Source organism: Caretta caretta, chromosome 6 (assembly GCF_965140235.1).
Source record: "Caretta caretta isolate rCarCar2 chromosome 6, rCarCar1.hap1, whole genome shotgun sequence".
NCBI classification, from domain to species: Eukaryota; Metazoa; Chordata; order Testudines; family Cheloniidae; genus Caretta; species Caretta caretta.
In genome coordinates this window covers 100,665,253-100,689,467 of record NC_134211.1, presented here as the reverse complement: position 1 = coordinate 100,689,467, position 24,215 = coordinate 100,665,253, and the positions used below count along the sequence as shown (strand labels likewise).

General features: G+C 44.5%; 1 protein-coding gene across 3 annotated transcripts in view; it reads left to right on the top strand.

The window, feature by feature from the left end:
- The window catches only part of RPS6KA5 (ribosomal protein S6 kinase A5), a 187,623-nt gene that overhangs the window by 105,067 nt on the left and 58,341 nt on the right, over positions 1-24,215 (top strand). For all 3 annotated transcript variants that reach the window (XM_075129833.1, XM_048852700.2, XM_048852699.2), the window contains one exon: positions 18,483-18,633. In XM_075129833.1, the coding sequence (XP_074985934.1) occupies positions 18,483-18,633 (151 nt within the window). The remainder of the gene's footprint in view (positions 1-18,482; positions 18,634-24,215) is intronic.

Sequence of the window (24,215 nt, the reverse complement as noted above, 5' to 3'; positions counted from 1 at the left end):
ACCACCTGTCCTGAGTGACTATTTGGAGAGGCCACAGAACGTTTTTCCTTGTAATTTAGCTGTGAAGAGCAACAACCTGTCATGTGCAAAAAGTGACCACATTTTCTTACTCCCACCCCTAAAAACAAATGTGTTGGAGAAGCTGATCTTCACTTATCAGTATGTTTCTTTGATGTTTCTAGCAAAAGATTTTTTTTCTTTTGTTCGTTACAGTTAGGGCATTATACAGCATCATGCACAACATGAGCCAGAACCAGAAGTTGAACTTGAAAAAATAAGGACTTGAAAGAAAGATGTGAACATGTTGAAACGAAAGGTGTACACTATTGTAAGTTACAGTTTAAAACTAAAAAGTCTACATGGAAGCATAAAAGAAAAAGTGCTTCTTACACTGGAGCAACGTGTTAAAGCAATATCAGAGCTAGAAGCTGGTACTAATTGCCACCAAATTGCCGAACATTTTGGAGTTGGAAGAACACAAATCCAAAGCTTTTTATGACAGAAGATAGAAATCCTTGCTGATTATGAGTCAAATGCAAATTCTTCAACAAAAATTAAATATGCCAAAACTGGAAACAAATAAGTCAATTTTCTCACTTTTATGAGTGGTTTAAATCCACTGTAGCTTGTCATGTAAATGTCTCTAGTCCACTTTTAAAAGTGCAAGGCATGAAATTCGCAGAGTTGGAAAATAGGGAATTTAAAGCTAGCAATGGCTGGCTTGAATTGTTTTAAGAGGAGGCACAATCTTGTCTTTGGTACAGCATGCGGTGAGAGTGGAGACATTAACCAAGATTCAGTTTCAGATTGGAAACAAAAGTTACCTGAACTCCTATGGGATTATCAACCATCTGAAATCTACAATATATATGAAACTAGACTGTTTTTTAAAGATAGCAGCATCAGCAAAACCTCTATGTCAACGGCAAGCAATGTTCAAATGGGAAAAGTTTAAAGGAAAGAATCGCCCTTGCTTTATGCACCAACATGAATGGAGATAAAGAAAAGCCTATAATGATCGGTAAATCCCAATGGCCACGATGCTTTGGCAAATTGAATATCAAGGAGTTGCCCATGGAATATGAAATCAACAAAAAAGCATGGATGAACTTGGAGCTTTTTGAAAAATGATTACAATGATTTGACCACAAATTGCTACTATAGGGACATAAAATTCTGTTTGTGAATAATGCCCCATGCCACCCCAATGTTAAACTCACAAACATTAAATTCTGCTGCTTTTCCCCCAGACAGCACTTCCATGTTACAGCCTATGAATGCTGGGGTTATTCAAACCTTAAAACTGAAATTTTGGAAAATGAAAATTCAAATTATTCTTCAGGAAAATGAAATCTGACGTAACTTTATTGGGTCCAGTGCTTTTGAAAATGGTTTCACTCTTTGATGCAGTACACTGGAGTCAGATTGAGCCAAGCACCATCAAAAAATGCTTCACTAAATGCAGATTCACCATGGCCAAGTAAACTGCCAATTCATCAAATGAAGACATTCATCCAGAAGATGAACTACCCTCTTGTGGTAGTTAACATGTCGCAAAGTCTTTTTGGTGTGCCAATTGAGAAGAAGTGCCAGATTGATGAGAACCTTGCAACAACTGAAGAGTCACAGATTGGTTACAGCCTGCTGCAAAACTCTAAGAAAATTTTAAGCCATGTGACAACTCACATAGTAACAAAAAAACTGCTACGAATGATGATGAAGGGGATAGCACTTGTGATTCTGAACTCCTGGGAAGAATCATTTCTGTGCTTGAAGCCAAGAAAATGAAAGCATTTGCCATTCAAAAGGACAATAACCGACTTTTAGAGCTGTTCAACACAGAAGAAATGGTAAACATGCAGCTGTTGTCACAGAGGAAGACAAGAATAAGTGACTTTTTCAAATAAATATAGACTACTGTAGATTGAAACCAGGACTTTTTGATAACACAGGTGATTGTAAAAAATTTCTTTTGGCTTCAGTGTAGGAAATAAGCACTTGCATGAGTGTACTAAAGTTCCTCTTTTGATTAACTACTGTATTAATAAACCCACCAAGAGATTTTAAGTACAGTACTGTATTGTATGTAACGTTCATTTAAAAGGCAATTAAAATTAAACCTGAAACATCGGTAACAATAGTAGCCTTTCTTCACATCATAAAAGTGCCCATTTTATAGCAAACTTTTGAAGAGAGACCACTTACAAGCAACCACTTTTGCTAACTCCCATGAGTGATCACTCCTGGCAGGTTTTACTGTAATTAGTTTAGTTTACGTGGTAGTTACATAATTATAGGTTTTTGATAGGAGGTGTGTTTCCAGTGGAGTCCCACATGGATGAGTTTTGGCCCTGCACTCTTAAACATTTTTATCAATGATCTGAAAGAAAACATAAAATCATCATTGATAAAACTTGCAGATGACACAAATTTTGGGGAGTGGTAAATAATGAAGAGGACAGGTCACTGATGCAGAACTATCTGGTTTCCTTAGTAAACTAGGCAAAAGCAAACAATATGCATTTTCATATAGCTAAATATCAGGGTATGCATCTAGGAACAAAGAATGTAAGACATACTTTCAGGATGGGAGAATCTATCCTGGGAAGCAGTGACTCAGAAAAAGACATGGGGGTTCGTGATGGATAATCAGATGAACATGAGCTCCCAGTGTGATGATGTGGATAAAAGAACTGATGCAATCCTGGGATGCATAAACAGGAATCACAAGTAGGAACAGGGAGAATATTTTACCTCTGTATTTGGCACTGGTGCTGGAATACTGTGTCTAGTTCTGTTGCCAGCAGTTCAAGAAGGATGTTGATAAATTGGAGATGGTTCAGAGAAGAGTCATGAGAATGACTAAATGATTGAAAAACATGCCTTATAGTGATAGACTCAAAGGGCTCAATCTATTATTTTAACAAAGAGAAGATTAAGGGGTAACTTGATTAGTCTATTAGTATCTATAGGGGGAACAAATATTTAATAATTGCCTCTTCAGTCTAGCAGAGATAGGTATAAAATGATCCAATGATTAGAAGTTGAAGCTAGACAAATTCAGACTGAAAATAAGGCATACATTTTTATTAACAGTGAGGGTAATTAATTGTTGAGGTAATTTAGCAAGGGTTGTGGTGGATTCTCTATCACTGGCAATTTTAAAATCATGATTAGATACTTTTCTAAAAGCTGCTCTGGGAAGTGTTTTGGGAAAGTTCTATGGCCTGTTATACAGGAGGTCAATCTAGATGATCACAATGGTTTCTTTTAACCTTGGAGTCTGACACTGAGGATCCTCCCTGCTCCACCACTGCCAATGTCTTCCGTGTTTCATTTGGGTACTGATCGTATCTCTGTCACTGATGCTGCAAGCATATATAGTGACAAGAGGCCTAATGAAGTCCTCCTGCCCAGACTCCCCACTCCTCCTCTTAGCTGGGTGATCCACTTTCAAGAGTACTGGTATTCATTTCAGTACTGAAGTTGTCCTTAGTACTAGCAAAGACTTCTGTGTGTAGACCTCTGGCAACGCCAACTGGGATTGCCCCTACCCTACCTGAAGCCAAAACAAGAGCATGCCTGGATGATTCTCATAGCCTTGGCCTCACTGAGACAGTACTGGTACATAGACCTGCATATTTTGTTGATCCAATCTCCATTCCTGTTTCTTGTCCTCCAGGACATAATATTACAGGATCACAGAAAGGTGGTGCACTCCAATTTCAGCACCTCCACCTCATGGCGTGGATGCTGAGTGGCTAACAGCTACAGAGAAAATATGCTGTGAAGTATTTAAAAATATTTAATTCATAAAAGGAAGCATTCCTGTAGATCTGCTTACTTGATGAAGTGGAAGAGGTTTCCCATTTGGATACACCATTGCCAAGTGTCTCCATCTACATTGCAGATTCAGGTCATTTTAGAATACCCTCTAGAACTGAATGTCAGGCCTGAATATGAGTTCCTTAAAAGTTCATCTGGCAGCCATCTCTGCCTTTCACCGACCTATTCAAGACTAGTCTATATTTTCTGAACCTATGGGCTAGAGATTCATGAAAGTTCTAATTAGTTTTACCCACTGCTGAAAGCACCTGTTTCCCATTGGGACCTTAATCTGGTTCTGTCAGGTTTCATGAGATCACTTTTTAAGCTTTAACCTCCTGCTCTCCATGTCTAGTAAAACAGCATTTTTTAGTAGATAATATCCACTAGGAGAGTTACAAGCTTTGATGATGGGTCCCTGTATACAATTTTCTATAAGGATGAAGTCTCTTATGGCTTCATCCGAAATTTGTATTGGAGGTAGTATCACAATTCCATCCAAATCAGGTGATTCATCTACTGATTTTCTTTCCTAAACTGCACAGCCCTAAGAATGAAGAGAGACTACATACATTCTATGTCTGCAGAGCCCTCTCATTCTATATTGACAGATCTAAAGCCTTTAGATCTTCTGAGATACCGTTTGCATCTTATTATGAGAGAATGAGAGGACAAGCAGCTACTGTCAGAGGATCTCTCACTGGATCCCTTCATGTATTAGGACCCATTTTACAGCCAGGCACACACTCTCCACCACTGCATATTTTTGTTCCCTCGAAAGGAGTATCCTACTGAGGTAGAGAATTGGGTGTTCCTCCTCACCAACCATCTGTGATAGGATAGCCCACAACCCTACTTCTGATGCATCCGTCTGCAGAATATATTCCGTGGTGAAATCTGGGGCTATCAGTATGGGGTTACTGCAGAGGGCAGTCTGTAGGTCTGTGAACGCTCTCTCTGCTGCGTCAGACCATCTCACCAGATCAGATCCACGGGCCTTCGCTAGGTCTGTCAGAGGGCTTGCCCTTGTGGCAAAATGGGGGATAAATTGTCGGTAATACCCCACCACACCTAGGAATGCCCGGACTTGTTTCTTGCGACTTGGACAAGGCCAATTTTGGATGGTCTCTAACTTATTCAGTTGGGGTTTTACCAGATCTTTTCCCACAATGTAGCCAAGATATTTGGCCTCTGTAAACCCTCTGGTGCACTTGGCAGGGTTTGCTGTAAGGCCAGCTCACCTGAAGGTATCAAGGACTGCCTCCACCTTCTCTAGGTGGGTTTCCCAGTCTGGGGTATGAATGACCACATCATCTAGGTAGGCAGCAGCATAATGATTATGGGGGCATAATAGCTTGTTCGTGAGGCTCTGGAAGGTAGCTGGGGCCCCATGTAGTCCAAAAGGGAGGACAGTATATTGGAAAAGACCTTCTGGTGTAGAGAATGCAGTCTTTTTCTGTGCATCTTCTGCAAGGGGAATCTGCCAGTACCCCTTTGTCAAGTCTAAGGTAGTCAAGTACCAGGCATTGCCCAGACGGTCCACTAGTTTATCTATGTGAGGTATGGGGGTACGCGTCGAACAGGGATACCTCGTTTAGTCGCTGGAAGTCATTGCAAAACCTTGTGGTGCCATCAGGTTTGGGCACTAACACAATTGGGTGGGACCACTGACTGCAGGATTCTTCAATGATCCCCTCCAGCATTTTTTTTTACTTCCACTTTTATTTCTTCCCTTTTGGCCGCTGGCATCCAGTAGGGCCTCATTGTTACTCTGGCCCCAGGGTTTGTGATGATGTGTTGGTATGTTTCGGTTGTTCGACCCAGTTTTGATGAGAACACATCTTGGTTCTGGAAGATCATCTCAGACACCTCACCTCATTCATGGCATTAAATTGGGAGACACCCTCACCTGTTCGGAGGGCTTGTTTTCCTGGGGTAGGTTTTTTTGGACAGCTGTGCATGCCTTTTGTGCATGTCTGGGTTTCAGAAGGTTGACATGATATATTTGCTCTTGTTTCCGGTGTCCTGGTTGTCGCACCTTGTAATTTACCTCCCCTATGGGTTTAAGTATTTCTTTAGGTCCTTGCCATTGGGCCAAAAGTTTGCTCTCTGTTGTAGGTACCAGCACCATTACTTGGTCTCCGTGCTGGAACTTCCGAACTTTGGCTTGGTGATTGTACTGAGCTTGTTGGGCCTCTTACACCTTCTCTAGGTGTTCCTGCACAATGGGAGTGACCCACGCCATCCGGTCCCTCATTTGTAACACATGCTCAGTTACATTCTTCCCCTCATTGGGCTTCTCCTCCCAAATTTCCTTGGCTATGTCCAAGATGCTGCGGGGGTTGTGCCCATATAATAGCTCAAAGGGAGAAAACCCAGTTGAGGCCTGAGGTACCTCCTGGATGGCAAACATAAGGTATGGTAGTAGAGTGTCCCAATCCTTCCTGTCTTGACTTACCATCTTCCTTATCATAGCCTTCAGGGTTCGGTTAAACCTTTCTACCAGCCCATTGGTCTGTGGATGATAGACCAAAGTCCTCAGGGTGTGTATGTGGAGTAGGTCACATAAGTCCCTCATTAGCTTTGACTTAAATGGGGTTCCTTGGTCTGTTAGTATCTACTTTGGTAGCCCCACTCGGGCAAAGATCCCCACTAGCTCTTTGGCTATTGTTTTAGAGGCTGTATTCCACAAGAGGACAGCTTCTGGGTACCGTGTAGCATAGTCCAGAATGACAAGTATATATTGGTGGTCCTGGGTAGTCTTCACTAGGGGTCCTACTAGGTCCATGGCTATTCGCTCAAACGGGACCTCTATGATTGGTAGGGATACCAAAGGTGCCCTCAAGTTGGGATGGGGACTGTGCAGCTGACACTCTGGGCAGGACGCACAGTACCTACGCACTTCTTCATGTACTCCAGGCCAGAAGAATCGTCATAGGACTCGTGCCAAAGTCTTCTCTAACCCCAAAAAGATGACTATGGGCAAGACTTAATAGAGCGTTTTGGTGTTTTTGAGGTACTAGAATCTGTTGTACCTTCTGCCCCTGTACTGGTGCAACCCGGTACAAGAGATCCTTCTTCATTATGAAGTAGGGTCCTGGTCCCTGGGTTTTCCCTTCCAGAGGGACCCCATCTATTTCAGTCACCTCTTTCCTAATGTTGTCGTAACTTGGGTCTTCAGCCTGGTCCCGTCCAAAATTTCCTCTCCCGGGACTAAACTGCCTGAGATCTATGGGGCCTGTCTCTGTTGCCTCTACTGGTTCGGAGGAGTTGGAGTGGGGGGGTCAGACTCGGGTGCTTCTTCCTCCTGGGCGGCCTCCTTTTCAGCTGCTTGGGTCCGCCTACCTACGAGAGCAACCCTCTGGCTTTGGGTCAGTATTTGGCTTCTCAAGGCCTTAGCTGCCCTTCTTTCCCTTTTCGTCTTTCTACCCTATCTGGGAGTGGAGAACAAATCTGGGGATATTTCAGAGAAGATTGGGGGTTGACAGTCTACTGTGGATGCCTCACTAATTTCAGGGTTCCCCTCTTTCTCCAATCCCCCTACTGGGAGCAAGTCTCCAAACCCTGGGAAGTTCCTCCCTATGAGCACCGGGTATTGGAGTTTAGGGACTACAGCTGCTGCTACCTCAGTAGTGTTCCCTTTGGTCTCGATTTTTACTGGGATGGTGGGGTAATAACTAACTGTCCCATGGACGCATGTTATCCCCGTACGTTTAGCCTGCAGCAGCTGACTATGCTTCATGAGCTTCCCTGAGATAAGCGTGATAGCACGCCCCAAATCAACCAGTGCTGTGGTTTCTACCCCATTTAGTTTCACTGGTCTGGTGTATATATGTGGGGTTAGTGAGACCCCCCACAAGGTGGATTAGGGAGCATGGGTCTGCCCAGTTCCCCAGGTTACACTGCATAGGCTTCTCGGCATTGGGGCACGGTGCAGCTATGTGTCCACATTCCCCGCAGACGTAACATCTGTATGGGGCCCTAGGCATTCCCCAGTCTCTTGATTTGGGCAGTCTAACATCACAATCCTTTTCCCACTCCATGTTCCGACTCTTTGTGGCTTCTGGTGGGCCTTCAGCCTCTCTCTTTTTCCACCTGGGCCCACCTCATGGCCCAGTCATCTGAGCTCTAGGGCTTGGTGCTGCTAGTTTAACCCGGGGTGCCTCTTCCTTAACTGGTCGGGTCAGCTCCCTCGCCGTCCTTCGCCTCTCTACCAGTGCGACAACCTTGTCGTAAGTGGCGGGTTCGTTCTGGTTTATCCAGGCGTGAAGGTCTGGCGGTAGTCCCCTCATATATTGGATGATGACCAGAACCTCTTGCATCTCTTCTGGACTCCGGGACTCAGTTCGCAACCACTTTCGTGCGAGATGGATGAGGTCATATAATTGGGACTGCAGGGTTTTGTTTTTCCTGATACCACCTCTTGTGATACTGATGGGCCCGCACTGCGGTCGTTACTCAGATCTGGCCAGGATCTCTGCTTTCAGCTGGGGGTAGTCTGCCACAGTCTCTTCAGACAGATCATAGTAGGCCTTCTGGGACTCCCCACACAGGAATGGGGCAAGGATGCCAGACTACTGATCTCGAGGCCAAGCCTCCTGTCGGGCTGTCCTCTCAAAGGCTAGGTGGTATGCCTCTGTCATCCTCCCCCATCATTTTCTGCGGGCAATTGCTGGCCCGTATGATCCGCGTCTCATCATGTCCATGGTTCATCTCTGTAAGGGCCTTCACTTGGTTTACTAGTTCCCATAACATAGCACGGTCATGAGCGGCCTGGTCCATCAGCAAGTGATTAGTCTCATGCTGCAGCTGTACTGCCTCTTGTTGGGCAGCTGACTGGACACGGGTAGCCTCCTGCTGGGCAGCTGTGGCTTGTATCAGTGCCCGCACTATGTCTTCCATTGTAGTAAAAAAAAAATATAAACCTGCTCCTTTTTTTTTTTTTTAGCACCCTCCTTCTTCCGCCACACTGTAGCATACCAATATCCCACCCTTCACACCAGCTGTGACAAAGTTCTTCCTCTACCTTGGTGGGTCCTGTGCTTATTGGCAGATTTGCTTGCCTCAGAGATTCACGGCAGCTCTCAGTTTAGCCACTTTCATGGCTCAAATCTGCCGTTCACTCAGATAACCTCATCACTGGCCAGCATGGGGAAAAAGAGAAGAACAATCCCTGAAGTCTTTGCTGATCCACCATGTAGGTCGGGTAACAGCCCAGAGACATCCCCTCTGGTGAAACCCACAGTCCGGGTCAACTCCTCCTGTGTCTGAGGAGTTGAGAGGTTTGGGGAGAACCCGGGCCCGCCCTCTACTCCGTGTTCCAGCCCAGGGCCCTGTGGATCGCAGCTGTCTAGAGTGCCTCCTGTAATAGCTGCGTGACAGCTACAACTCCCTGGGCTACTTCCCCATGGCCTCCTCCCAACACCTTGTTTATCTTCACCACAGGACCTTCCTCCTGGTGTCTGGTAATGCTTGTACTCCTCAGTCCTCCAGCAGCACGTCCTCTCACTCCCAGCTCCTTACGCGCCCCCCTACTAACTGATGGGAGGTCCTTTTTAATCCAGGTGTCCTGAATAGCCTGCCTGCCATAATTGATTGTAGAAAGTTCTTAATTGGCTCCAGGTGTCTTGATTAGCTTGCCTGTCTTAATTGGTTCTAGCAGATTCCTGATTGCTCTGGAGCAGCCCCTGCTCCGGTCACTCAGGGAACAGAAAACTATTCATCCAGTGACCAATATTTTTGCCTTCTACCAGACTCCTGTACCCCACTAGTCTTGGTCTGTCACTGGACTTATTACAATCTTGCAAATGTTGCACCACTGGAGAATTATTGCTTAGTCTACAAGGGCCCAGGTGGCCCAGGCCACCTTCCTTGGTAGTATTCCCATTATGGACATATGCAGAACAGCAACATTGTAGTCCAGTGACATGTTTGTGCAGCACTATGTCATTTTTGAAGGGTCCAAAGCAGACCTCTAACTTTGGAAACACCTATTCTTTGATCCTTGTTCAAATTATTTCCAAGTTCCCACCACCATGGGACCATTTCTGGGAATCACCTAAGTGGAAAATGAAAAAATATATATGTTCCATCCTGAGCCAAATATGGCATGTTATGGGGTAGGATGTATGTGAGGGACAGGTGTCTGCTGTGCCATCCAACCATCACGTTTTAGGACTTCTGTGAGGTCTTTTACGTCCTGCTTGCATTGGGTCAAAGTCAAAGATGATTCTCACAGGGAAGTTGGTAAGCATTTGGAGCAGATAACAATACCACCTTAGAAAGCGTTGTGTGACTGTTTGAGAGTGTGTCCCTGTTTTAGTTTGAAAACTGATCTCTTAATTTCACTTACATACATATCATTTGATGTTTTTAATCATTCAGAGATGCTTCATCTGAATGATATCCAACTTCTTTTCAATCTTGGTAGTGAGGGGACGTGTGTCAGTCTCATATGTCAGAATGCTGACCACCGAAGCACTACATATCCTCAGCTTCGTCTCTCTAATTATCAGGGTGTTCAGTTTGCGAGAAACATTCTTAACAAGGTGTCCCATAACTGATGATGGTTTTTCAGTGTGGGCTTCAAGTTCTTTCTTGATGCTGTTCATATTATTGACAACTCAGCCAAGATAGGTGATGTTGCCAATAATCATGAGTGGGTGGTTGCCCAGTAGTATGCTAGACCCGACAGCATGTTTTAAATCGCTGAATGGAAGAACTTTGATTTTACCACCCCCCCGCCCCAATTAATTTTCATTTCCAAACTTTTAAGTGCTTCACTTCGCAACCTTAATTTTCTTTGAAGGTAATTTTTGTATGATGATTTCCTAGTTTTTTGTGGTAATGGTTTGTTTTAAGAAAAAAGAAGTATTTTAAAATTCAAATGATAAACCTCAGCCTACATAAATCATTCATTTCCCACATGCTTCTGTATGTTCAAACTATTTAAAATTACAAAGTAAAGCAACCATATCTGTCAAAAACACAATACATCTTTCAAAATGTTCTAAAATATATAAAAAAACTGCAACCATCTGCAAACCCAGCTAACACTCCTTAGCCCCAATTAATCACACGCACACAAACGGCACACATACTATACGGAAAGGAAAATCAAATCTGTACTGCACTGCATACTCAAAGAACATCATGCCATTTTACACTTCTCTGTCATTCGCAAAAAGAAAAGGAGTACTTATGGCACCTTAGAGACTAACAAATTTATTTGAGCACAAGCTTTCGTGAGCTACAGCATCGGATGCATCCGATGAAGTGAGCTGTAGCTCATGAAAACTTATGCTCAAATAAATTTGTTAGTCTCTAAGCTGCCACAAGTACTCCTTTTCTTTTTGCGAATACAGACTAACACGGCTGCTACTCTGAAACCTGTTCTCTGTCATTATAATTCACCCTAACACTTTACTCACTGTAATTGAATGGCTCTGGTATCTTCAAATCTCATTCCCTCAATACTCACTTACCCCTGGTCCTTTACACCCATTCTCTCTGTTCCTCCATTCCACTCTCTTGTGGGTGCTCCATCTCCTTCCATTATTTTTTATAGGTGCTCCGCCCCACACTAAACTAATGTTCTGTCCATACTGATACCTCTCACCTCCCTAATTTCCTCTCCAAGGGGGTCTGGTCCCCATCATTCTGTCTCCTAGTTTCAGACATGGATACCTGCTCCTTCCTGCACATTTCTGCATGAACTTAGTTCTGCATTTCCCGAAAGTTTTCTTTCCCAAATTTCTCTTTCCCTATCTGATGGCACTATCTCCTCCCCTCCTTTCTTTTTTTAATTTATTTTTCTTTTCATTTTTCATATTTTTTCATAATTTAAACACACATTTGTTTTTTGAAAAACCCAAACTTTATAGAATAATGTAACAAAGATGGAAAATGTTTGTTCCTAATGTTTGATGGCAAAATTGAGGTTCCATTTACGTTGGAATTTGCATAGTATATTCTCCAATATACAGCCTGAAATAGACTTTTCTGCTCATTTTGCTTGGTGCAGCGGAAGTTGGATTAATAACAAGAAAACCAAAATTAAAGTGCGACCCCAATCGATTTGGGGAAAATTACAATCTGGGGAATAAATTTTCATCCCAACTAGTCTTCTCCAGTAAGAAGCAACCAAATTCACAGCTAGCAGGCCTGACCTCCAAGCGAATGTGAAATAACAGTTTTTTAAAAAATCAATTCTAATCAAGTTGTTTCCTGCAGGAACATAGTAGAATTTCTTTTTGTGTATGATTGTTCGTTCTTAACAATTTTCTCGTGTGGTACTTTTTGGTTTAATATTTTAATACCTAGTTGTCCATTATTCATTGTTCTCCACAGTAGTGGAGTCATACTCAATCTCTGGATCATAATGACCCTTCAGACTTCAGTCCCTTCATTTTAGGACTGTGCTTTCTTTCCCTCTGACTCCTGGATTAGATTCAGTGGCTCTAGAGATGTTCTTCAATGCTTACATTAATGTCCTCTGCAGCTGTTCACGTATTTAATCTGTCATCCTCTAAATTTTGAGGAAACTTAACCCTTTGTATTCACTACCCTTCATCTAATAAGCAATCTGATGCTTCAGTAACAATCTTCACAGGTCAAAATTAAGAGTTATTGTAGCTGTTGGTCCCAGGATATTAGAGAAATAATGTGGTGAGGTAATATCTTTTATTGGGCCAACTTCTGTTGCTGAGAGAGACGAGCTTGTTCAAGAAAAAATATTACCTCACCCACCTTGTTTCACAAATGAATGGAACAGATGGCAGAACATTCAAACCAAGTGTTAATGTGAATGTATACAATATGTAATCTGAATATATATATTCATGTGTGATATATAAAAATATGCACAGGCGTACTCTTTTTCATATATAAACACATGCAGTCACTTAACATTGGGGAAGATGCTCCACCAGATCATTATTTTATTTTTATATTTTATATTATATTTTTATTATACCAACTTCAATACTACAATTACCAGTTATTAAACTAATTAACAGTTATAATACCAATTACAAATGACTAGTTAGAATGCTCGTGGAGTAAACCAAGTATTAGTTACCAAACCACCAATTAGAATACCACTTTTTCCAATTAGCATACCAATGTCAACACCAATTTGTAAAATAAATAAAATATTATAAAATGTCAAAATCAAGCATTTTTATGTTTATCAAAACTAAGTATTTCAATTGACCTGAAACAAAAAAAATTTGGACATGTCATTTTACAGGAATTTTTGATATTTTGACATTTTGGTTTGATTTGGAACTAGCTTTTTTTACCCCCTCTGAAAACATCAGTGTTTTCTGCGAAATGAAAATTCTGTGTTTTGACCAGTGCTAGTTATACAATATCTAATTTTGAGGTAATTTAGTGGAAAAGTTAAAAGGTCAATAGGGAGCAATTCCCTTATCACATATTGTGTTATGCCTGTATCTTGCCTGAAACCAAATTCTTCTTTGAGTTCTGGCTCATGTTGATTCCATTCTAGGTGTGTGCACGCCCATGTGCCCAGTTGTCAGAATTTTTTGCCTTCGCAGTATCTGTAGGGCTGGCTGTGGTGCCCTCTGGAGTGCTGCAATTGTGCACTGGTATAGGAGGTGCCACCAGCCCTACGCCCTCTCCGTTCCTTCTTCCTGCCTGTAATGGTTGGTTGGATCACCTTCCTCTTGCTTTGCAAGTGTGATAGCGGTTCTTACAGCCTATTAACTGTCGTCTTTGTACATAGTTGTCAAATAGTTAGTCATTAAGTTTTAAGTGTGTGTTTAGTTAGAGTCCCAGCAGGGACTTTGCCCCGAGGCAAAAGCATGCCCATTTCGTCCTGCGACAGGCCTATGCCTGTTAGTGACTCCCACAGCAGCTTCTTGAAGTGCTTGGGAGAGTCGCTCATAAAGGAGAAGTGCAGAATTTGGAAAAAAAAAAAGAAAAAAAAAAAGAAAAAAAAAGAAAAAAAAAACCTTTCGTCCTGGGACTCAGAAAGAGCGGGACATCTGCTTAAAGGCCCTCCTCACTGAGGGCCGCACTTCGCCCGGCATTGGAGCTCTCCCACTCTGATTCTGCGCCCAGCACCTCTGTGTCGATGTGGAGCTCTCCGCCGGCACCATTTCCCCCTTGCCAGTGTCCAAGAAGCGGCAAAAGAAACAACACGGCTCATTGGCACTGACCAAGGAGGGGAAGGGGGTTTTGTGCAAAGGACCCAGTTCAGGCCATGCACCTGCCCTGGAGCTGCAAGGGGGTGTTGCTCTGGTCGGACCTCCTGCCCACCCAGGATCTGCCTCCGACTCCTCGGAGTGACAGGGGACCTTGGCACCTACTAGTGCCTTCAGCGCCTGAGGCCTTCCAGGTGGCTAGGGACCTGATGCACCTTCCGGTGCCACCTACACCGTGCCCGACATCAGATGTAGCTAAGGACCCGCAACCCAAGGCCAAGCTATGCATGAGGCCACCACAAAGGGCAGTGGAGTGCCACCGGTCCCCGAAGCAGGCTCATAGTTCCCCATCTCTGTGTTCACAGTGTAGATAGCCCAATTCAAGGCACTGGTCTCTGTATTCCCAGCAATGGCCAGCTTCTTGCCAGCAAACACCCCAGCATAGACCCCCCCAGATGACCCTCAATGTGTCAGTCACCACTGGAGTGGGACTGCTTGCCACCATGGCACCGGTCTCCGTTGCCCCGGCACTGCTCATTGGAAAGACTTTGGTCCCCACCGTCCCTCGCACTGAAAGTAAGCCGCCAGACACAAACCTCCATGGCTTCACCCTGGTTCCTGGAAGGTGACTGGTCTGAGTCAGAACCAGAGTTCAGCCCTTCATCAAGGAAGCACCGATCTCCTTCAGCTCCAGAGACCAGTATGGCACCCATAGCAGCTATGTGGCAGCTGGGCCCAGTGGCCAGCTAAAGGGCTTTATTGGAACCCTTGATCCCGGTGCCATATTTGCACCACTCCAACCTGGCTGCTTCAGACAAGTCACCTCCTGCTTCATCAGCGGCAGGCTCGGAGCACGGTGCGGACTCCAACACAGGGCTAAGAGAGCAGGTGTCGACACCTAGGGAGCCATGGTGGTGGGTCCTTCCCATACCAGCCTTCCTAAAGACTTTAAGGAGCACCAGGCCCTCCTCAAAAAGGGTGGCTTCCAACCTAAATCTGGAAGTTGAGGAGCTGGCAGAGCAGTTGGACACTCTCTTTGACGTGCTATTGGCTGCAGCCCCGGAACGGGTTGCGCTGCCAGTCCATGAAGAGGTTCTCAAGATTGCTACAGCGCTGTTGCAAACCCCCTCATGTATTCTGCCAACTTCCAAATGGGCAGGAAAAAAGTATTATATCCCTGTGAAGGGTTTGAGTACCTCTATACCCACCCACCCTCTGGGTCGCTGGTTGTATCAGCAGCCACCAAAAGGGACAAGCAGGGTCAGGTTAGCACCACACCTAAAAATATAGATGCCAAGAGACTGGACATTTTTGGCAGAAAAATGTATGCAACATCCAGTCTACAGTTTTGGGTGTCCAAGAACCAGGCTTTTTTGGGGAGGTATAACTAATCTGTGGGACTCCCTTAACAAGTTTAAAGAGGCCCTCCTACAGGACCTCCGCCAAGAGTTTGCCATGATCCTGGAGGAGAGCAAGGCGGTGGCAAGGGGCTCCCTTCAGATGGCCAGGGATGCTGCAGACTCAGCAGCCAGAGTTGTTGCCTGGGCAGTGGTGATGAGGCACAGCTCCCGGTTACAATCCTCGGGTCTGTCCCAGGAAATGCAGTCCTCCATCCAGGGCTTCCGTGTGAGGGCACAGGGCTCTTCTCGGAGCTAACGGATGCAAGACTGCATGGCCTTAAAGACTCCCAAGTCACTCTGCACTCACTGGGCCTCCAAACTCTGCAACTGGTGAGAAAGCAGTTCCAGCCACCTCCTAGGTCCTGAGGGTCTCCTTGGCACGGTGCCTACAGGAGGAAAGACGGGGGGTGGGGGAGGGTGTTGCCCCTTGTCCTCTCACCTGCCTGCCCGGCCTTTTGAGACACCCAGGGGCTGAGAGGCAGTCGTTTTGATGCTGTGCTTGAGGACAATGCCTCATTCAGATCCCAGGATCCACGTTCCTACTCCTTCCTCAACCACCTGTTTACCTTCTGGTCGGCATGGTCACAAATAACCTCAGACCATTGGGTGCTCAGTATATCATCTTTGGGCTACACCCTGCAGTTCTCAGCCACCCCCACTCTTACCCCATTCCTCTTCCACGAGTAACTCCTTGTTAAGGAGGTGGAAAACCTCCTGCAGCTGGGGGCAGCAGAGGTGGTCCTCGGTAAATGAGGGGAAAAGGGTTCTTCTCCCAATCTTTCCTAATCCCAAAAGGAAAAAGGGCGTAAGACCAATTCTGGACCTGCGATGCTTCAACAAATATTTCAAGAAGTTGAAGTTTTGCATGGTCTCCCTGGCATCCATCATCCCCACCCTGGATCCAGGATACTGGCAGACACCCTCGGCTTGAAGGACGCATACCTTCATATCTCCATTTTCCAAGGGCACGGATGGTTCTCCATTTTGTGGTGGGCCAGTGCCATTTCCAATTCATGTGCTTCCCTTTGGACTCTCATCGGCCCAAGAGTGTTCACAAAGTGCATGGCACCAGAGGCTGCTTACCTGAGGCGTCAAGGTGTTCAGGTTTATCCGTACCTCAATGATTGGTTCATCAAGGTTGTAGGGAAGATCACGGGATCACGTGCAGGGGAGCCTCGATCTGGTACGTTCCTCCTGTCTTGATCTGGGTCTGTTAATAAAAGAAATAGACTCTGATACTGGTGCAACGGCTATAATTTACAGGGGCGGTCCTCAACTCCACTTGGGCCAGAGTTTTCCTCCCAGACGCCCATTTCCGAGCAACGGCCAGCCTGATCTTGCATGTGAGGGCCAACACTCTTACCACCACTCACAAGTGCTCGAGATTTTTAGGCCACATGGCAGCCTGTACTTACATGGTACAGCACGCACGGCTCTATCTCAGATCCCCTGCAAGCATAGCTGGCGTTGGTCTACATCTGCAACAGGATGAGCTAGACTGTGTGGTAAGGGTGCTGGACAACGTACTGTTGTCACTGAAATGGTGGTGGGTCCCTGGATCGGTGTTGGAGGGATTCCCCTTTGCGTTCCTCTCCCTGTCGGTGACCCTGGTCTCCAATGCCTTAGACCTGGGGTGCGGAGCAAACCTGGGCAATCTTAGCATGCAAGGTTGTTGGTTGCGAGATGATCGCTCCCTCTATTTAAACGTCAGAGAGCTCAGAGTGGTTCACTTGGTCTGCTAGGCTTTCCTGCCTCATCTGAGGGGCAGGGTGGTAAAGATCCTGATGGATAATACCAATGTGATGTTTTACATCAACAAACAAGGCAGAGCCCTGTCATCAGCCCTTTGCCAAGGAGCTCCCTCGGGGGGGAACTTCTGTGTGTAGCATGCCATTTGTCTAGTGACCGAACACCTCCCCAGGGCCAAGAACGTGTTGGTAGATCACCTCAGCAAGACTTCATCTTGCCACGAGTGGTCACTCCATCCGGAGGTGGTCAGCGTGATCTTCCGGAGGTGGGGAACTCCCCAGGTGGACTGCCTGCATCCGGTTTTGCTACAAACAGGTGAAAGTGCCACCGCCGGCGATTGTAACTGCCCATTCAACCAAGGCACAAGCCTCATCGGCAACCTTCCTGGCCCAGGTGCTGATTCAAGATATCTGCAGGGCCACTACCTGGTTGGCCACCCACACGTTTACATCCCACTGTGCAATCACCCAGTAAACCCAGGACAGTGCTGGCTTCGGTAGAGAAGTGTTGGAAGCTCCACGCCCGTGAACTCTGAGCCCACCTCCCGGGATAATGCTTGTGAGTCACCTAGAATGGAACTGACATGAGCAAGCACTCGAGGAAGAAAAGACTGTTATCTACCTTTTGTAACTGTTGCTCTTCAAGATGTTTTGCTCATGTCCATTCCATTACCCACTCTCCTACACCTCTGTTGGAGTTGCCTTAAAAGCCTAGGGCCGGCGGCACCTCATATACTGGCACATGAGCATGGCACTCCAGAGGGCACCACAGCTGGCCTGACAGATACCACTAAGGCAAAAAATTCTGACAACTGTGCGTGTGGACACACACACACACTTAGAATGGAATGGACATGAGCAACACATCTCAAAGAACAAATTACAAAAGGTAGGTAACTGGTTTTTTTTGTGCTGTAGTCCTTTCCTGGAAAACTTTTTGTCTCCAATTTGAGCCTATAATTGTCATTCCCCAGACATCCTCTTTTGTTTTAAAAACAACTTTAATCATTATTACTACTTTGGCCAGATGAGTTTTTGACCTGAAAGATGTCTTCACCAGTAATTTGATCAGGTAGTCCATCTGAGGAGTTTTATTGCATTCATTGGCTTTCATATTTCTTCCCAAGCTAGTTACTCCTAAGGTCATATTGTCCAGGTTAGTGTATAGTGTATTGCACAGAGAACAAATGAAATAAGCTCACATACAAGAATACTGTATGTGAAAAGAGTGACAAGAATCTGTACATTTCTTATTGTAGAACTATCCAATGTATGCATAGCAGTTGTCTTTTGTTTTAATACCGTAATGAAATGTTAAGTAATTAACATGTTTTCTACAGGAGAATATTAAAAAGTGAACCTCCATATCCCCAAGAAATGAGTGCTTTAGCTAAAGATGTAATTCAGCGTCTTTTGGTGAAAGATCCCAAGAAAAGGCTGGGCTGTGGTCCAGGTGGTGCTGGTGAAATCAGACAACATCCCTTCTTCCAGGTGAAAGAAATAAAATTCTTCCTAAATTATTCTTCTGTCCCTTCACCTCCTTTGGAAATCTGAATCAAACCAGTTCCAATTTTTCTATCATGAGTCCTGATTCAGCAATATAGTGTAGCACCTGCATAACTTTAACTGTATGAATAGTTGCATTGAAGTCAAAAAGAGTGCTCATGTGCTTAAATGTATGCACATGCTGAAGTGCCTTATTGAATCAATACCTTTATGTTTACTTCAATTTTTTAAATACTATTGTTAAATAAAACAAAGGGACACAGCTTGCAGTGTTGTAAACTAATCAAATTTCTTTGCTCCTAATACCTTAAACTATTAAAAATGAAAGACTGTTTTAAATCATTTTACTTTTCACTATTTATGCTGTCTGTTCTTTACATTTTTCTTAGCTTGGATAATTGAAATGGAAACTGGATTAATACATTTTATATTTAGTCAGTTTCAGATTTCAGTGCATTTGTGTTTGGGTTGCAAATATTGAAAGAGAATGTGTTTGTGTAAAAACAGCTATACAGCTGTTTCCATTGGGATTAAAAAAACAAAAACCTGGAAACATTCCTTTTAATCTTAAACATAATAAAAAAATTATTTTTAGAAAATCTCAATTTTAAACCAAATTTGAATTGTCAGTTATTCCTTTAAAATTAACTATTCTTTTTAACAGGTTTCAGAGTAGCAGCCGTGTTAGTCTGTATTCGCAAAAAGAAAAGGTGTACTTGTGGCACCTTAGAGACTAACCAATTTATTTGAGCATAAGCTTTCGTGAGCTACAGCTCACTTCATCGGATGCATTCCTTTTTAAATAGGGATAAATTTTAGTGCTGAGGAAAATCAGGGACTAATGGCACAAGTTAGTTTGGGAAAGTATTATTTAAATTTTCCTTAAAAGCTCTATCTTGACTTTCAATACATCCAACATTACAGTCATTTAAAACATCCAGTTCCTTCTTATTCCTTTGAATTTCCTGTTTTCATACTGTGCAGGATAAAAAGGCACTGACAAATAATTTTATGAAATCATCTTCTGCTTTTCATTCTTCGGTGTTCGTGTTTGAAGATACATTTTTCTGCTGAGAGTGTTGCATATTCCATTACACAAGTATTGAATGGAGCAGGACTTAACAGCAATTTTCTGTTAACAACTGCAATCATAGCCTCTAGTTCTGACAATATGTTTTCGTTCAAGAATTGTCAGGTATGAATCTGTCACAGATTTCTGTGTAAAAGTTAGTTGTTAAGTGTTGCCATAGGTAAGGAAAGACAAAACACTGAGTTTTTTTTTCTGATCTAACTTATAAAATTGTGACTATTGTCTATTTTTTTTATTAGAAATGGAGAGAGAGTGATTTTAAAAAATGAAACACTATTTAGAATTTTGTGGCTTGTTTTCACTCATGTTATAGGAAACAGTTTGTGCCTAAACAGTAGGTATGTTCTTTTAAGGAAATTAAGCATAAGTTAGAGCAAACCTTTTCTTCGTCTTTAAGCAATTGTACACAGATTCCATTTTTGGTATGCATACACTTCATGCACACAAGATCCCATCCTTTTTGAATAGGAGTGTCCTTTAGGGCTGTGCCTGTGTCCTGAGAGCCGTGTGACTACCAGGAGGGTATAAGGGATGGACTGGTCTCAACAGCCTCAATTCCTTCCTGCCACTCATGGCTGTGAGACTGAACCCTATCGTGCCCATGTCTCTTCAACCTGCAAGAAATGTATTATTGTTGTTCTACTTCCTATTCAGCAGTTGTCAGCTCATCCATTTGTTCTTTTTAAAAAAAGAAAGAAATTTAGATAGAAGTTGCCTGTCGAAACATTGATAGGGTTTCTGTCCCCTCCCTTCTCTCCCTCCCCCACGCTCATTACAGGGTTACATTCCCATCCCCACCCCATACCTGAGGCCAAAATGACCAAAGACTGATGTCCAGGAATCAAGATCTGCCCCTCCTGTGTGACAGCAATGCCCATCAGCTATGGTCATGCAAACTGCCTTCCATACTTAGTTGAGGGGCGGCTGTCTGAATGTTGTTTGATGTGCAAGACTTTCTCAGATTGCACCCTGAAAGCTAGATATGGCAGATGAAGATACATCTCCTTGAGACTGTGACGAAATGTTGTAATACCCAGGCAAGCCCGCTGTGAGACCACATCCTCGTGGCCATTCTCACTTCTCTAGTGCCCCTGGGAGCATTGCTGGACCCAGGCAAACTCTCTGAGAGACCACATCCTCCTGGCCAGTCCTACTCCTCCAGTGCTCCTGTGAGCCTTAATGTCACACTGAGCTTGAAGGACACTTACAAATCTTGCTTTTCAGCAGATTCAGCTTTGACACAGGATAGGCAACAAGGAGCTCCATGATAGAGACCAGGGAAAGTGCTGAACTCCCTCCTCATCTAAGAGGAAGAAGTCCTCTCCTTAGGTTTCAACTCATCAGAGGCTTAAGACTGAATCTTGCCTAAGTGCAAAGGCAAAAACAGCACCAATGGTCGCTTCCCAGAATAAGCATTGCACTTTCCCCAGTACCACTCAAGCAGCTGACCCTGCACTGGCACTGTTCAGCAGTACTAGACAACCTGGCACCAAGGAAACGGATGCCAAAATGGGGATACCAAGCAAGCCCGCTGACATGGGGGCACAAAAGGGGCAATTGCCCAGGGGCCCAGGTGATTTTAAAGGTCCTGGGGGCCGCTGTCATGAGCCCCGTGTCCTTTTAAATCGCCCGAGTGGGACCCAGGGCTCCTAGGCACGCGCGCACGTGTGCCTGCTCCAAGCCCCCGCTCCGAGGCCTGCGGGCTGGCGCGATTGGCCAGCATGGGCAGACCCCCTCCCCTTCCCTCCCCCGCAGGGATGGCTCTGGCCCTGGGGCCTGGAATTTCTGTCGGCGGGCCTGATACCAAGCATCACAATGCTGAAGAAATCAAGTGAGAGTTCTTTACCTGCACACATGGGCTCATTAGCACTGATGTACTTGTTGGCACCGGCAAACTTAGTGGTGAGACTAGTAGCGGAGTCCCTGATCTTAGACAGACTCTGAGAGGCCAGGTCCATCTCACAGTCTGTAAAAACCAGCCATAGACCTAACCATACAGGACTCACTTGGAGGGCTATTCCTCACCTATTGAAGAAGACGTTGCCTTTTCACCTTTCTCAGGTGATTGCAGCAGACCATCTTTACCAGAATACAACCCACCCTTCCAAAGATGGCTCAGTGGGACATGGACAGTCAGTCCAGGGAAGAGTCCATAAGAGGCAATCGCATGTTGCCAGGCTCCTCTAGAGAACCACCAAGCTGGTGTCCATCCATTATAAGTAGCATCAGTGACGCAGTTGGTCAACTTCTTGAGAAAGGACTATTCTCAGTAAGTGCCCAATCAAGAAACACTTAACTGACAATGGACTTTGGGAGATGCCAGTCCACATCTGAGCTTTCCTGGGAACGTTCAAACTAATATGTAAACAATGGCATTAGCCTGCAAAAAGGTGAATCATTGCTGGAAATGTGACTTGCCCAGGTGGCTACAAACTCCATCTTGTTGCTGTGACTTTGCACAGAAGAACAAATGGTTTCCGTCCACAAGAGAGAGAATATAAAAGGCCCTGGAAGCCTCTCCATTTTGTCTTCAGCTGGCTCAAGAGATGAACTCTCCACCCCAAAGAGATGCCTGAAAGAAACTGGAACAAAGATCTGTAACTACAGGCATATGCGTGATTGCTGTACCCAGGCCATAAGCCACAACCTTGGTCTGAAGAGGATTGAGCCCAGACTAGGAGGGAGTCTAGTCTGTGAAAGAAGCTTATTGGGACATCTCTGAGGGTGACATTTACCTATATTCAGTTTCATACTGTATTAGGCTTAGACTTGTGTGTTTTGTTTTATTTTGCTTGGTAACTTACTTTGTTCCGTCTGTTATTACTTGGAACCACTTAAATCCTACTTTTTATATTTAATAAAATCACTTTTGCTTATTAATTAACCCAGAGTAAGTAATTGCTCCCCCAGGTATTAAACAGCTGTGCATATCTCTCTATCAGTGTTATAGAGGGTAGATAATTTATGAGTTTACCCTGTATAAGCTTTATACAGAATAAAATGGATTCATTTGGGGGTTTAGGCTCCCAGAAAGACTGAATACTGGGTGCTGGGAACATCCCTGTTAACTGAGAAACCTCTGGGCTAAGTGAATCTTAGTTTCTGTACACTGCAGGGGGGCATGGCCCAACCTCTTGGTTTGTGCTGTAGCTGACTGAAATGTGTAACTCAGCAAGATGGGAGTCGAGGGAAGCCTTCTCTGGCAGGGGGGTTTGTTCTCAGTGGTATCCCAACACATCTAGTTGACAGTCTTGAGGGAGTTTCTGTGACTGAACTTATCACAGATACCTCTTGTGGAGAACTAGTATTTCACACTTGGTAATGCATCTCTCTTTACTGGGGAGGTTTAGAGTTTCAGAGCAAACGTTTGAATACTACTTTTATAACATGGGCTATAGCTATTATAAGTTGGATTAGTGCATGCAGCAACTCACAAGCATTTCATAAAGTCTAAACACATTTTTATAAATCTAATACTTATTTTAACTCTACTAACACACAGGGTGAGCCAGACTGGTTTCCAGCTATATATGTGTCAGTGTACACTTGAGCCCTAGGGGCTTTTGCATGAGCTGGTACCTGATCTCCCAGTGTCACACCTTGAGCATTCAGAGGGAAGGCTTCTACTCCCATTATTACTTGATCACAATGAAGAGATGTTGGTGGAGACCCATTCTAGACCTTCAATGTCTCAATGCCTTCATTTGTCATTTCAAGTTCAGGATGGTCACCTAGTCTCTGTCATCCCCTCACTGGATCCTATGGACTTGTTCATGTCCCTTGGCCTGCATGATGCCTACTTCCACAGCTCAATACTCCTAGCGCACAGAAAATTTCTGCAATTATTGGTAGGGACATCCCAAGGTGGATTGATTTAAATCAGCTATTTCAATCACTAAATAGAAAGCCTTGATTTAAATAACCTATTTTTCTTCTTCAAGAGATGTCCCTGTGGGTGCTCCACTCCAGGTGTTGGTGTGTCCCTGCGCCTTCGCTTGGAGATTTTGACAGCAGTATTTGTACCAGTCATGCATGTACAGAGCCTGCCCCATGTGCTGAGTGTGCCTTAATAGTACATGTGCGCCACTGGTCTCCTCAGTTCCTTCTCTACCGTCCCTGGCCTGAGTCAGAGCTCAGCAGACTCATTAGAGAATTTCTTCTCTCCCTTGTTCAACTTTGTTCCCCTCTTAGCTTACCAGTAATAGAATATCAGGGTTGGAAGGGACCTCAGGAGGTCCTCTACTCCAACCCCCTGCTCAAAGCAGGACCAATCCCCAATTTTTGCCCCAGATCCCTAAATGGCCCCCTCAAGGATTGAACTCACAAGCCTGGGTTTAGCAGGCCAATTCTCAAACCACTGAACGATCTCTCCCCCCCAAGAGTCTTTCCTCTTGTCTGGGGAGAACACACACAAAGGGACAAGCTGCATGTCCCTGGTGAATATGTAGCCTGCGTAGAGCCCTATTCAGCAGCTCTC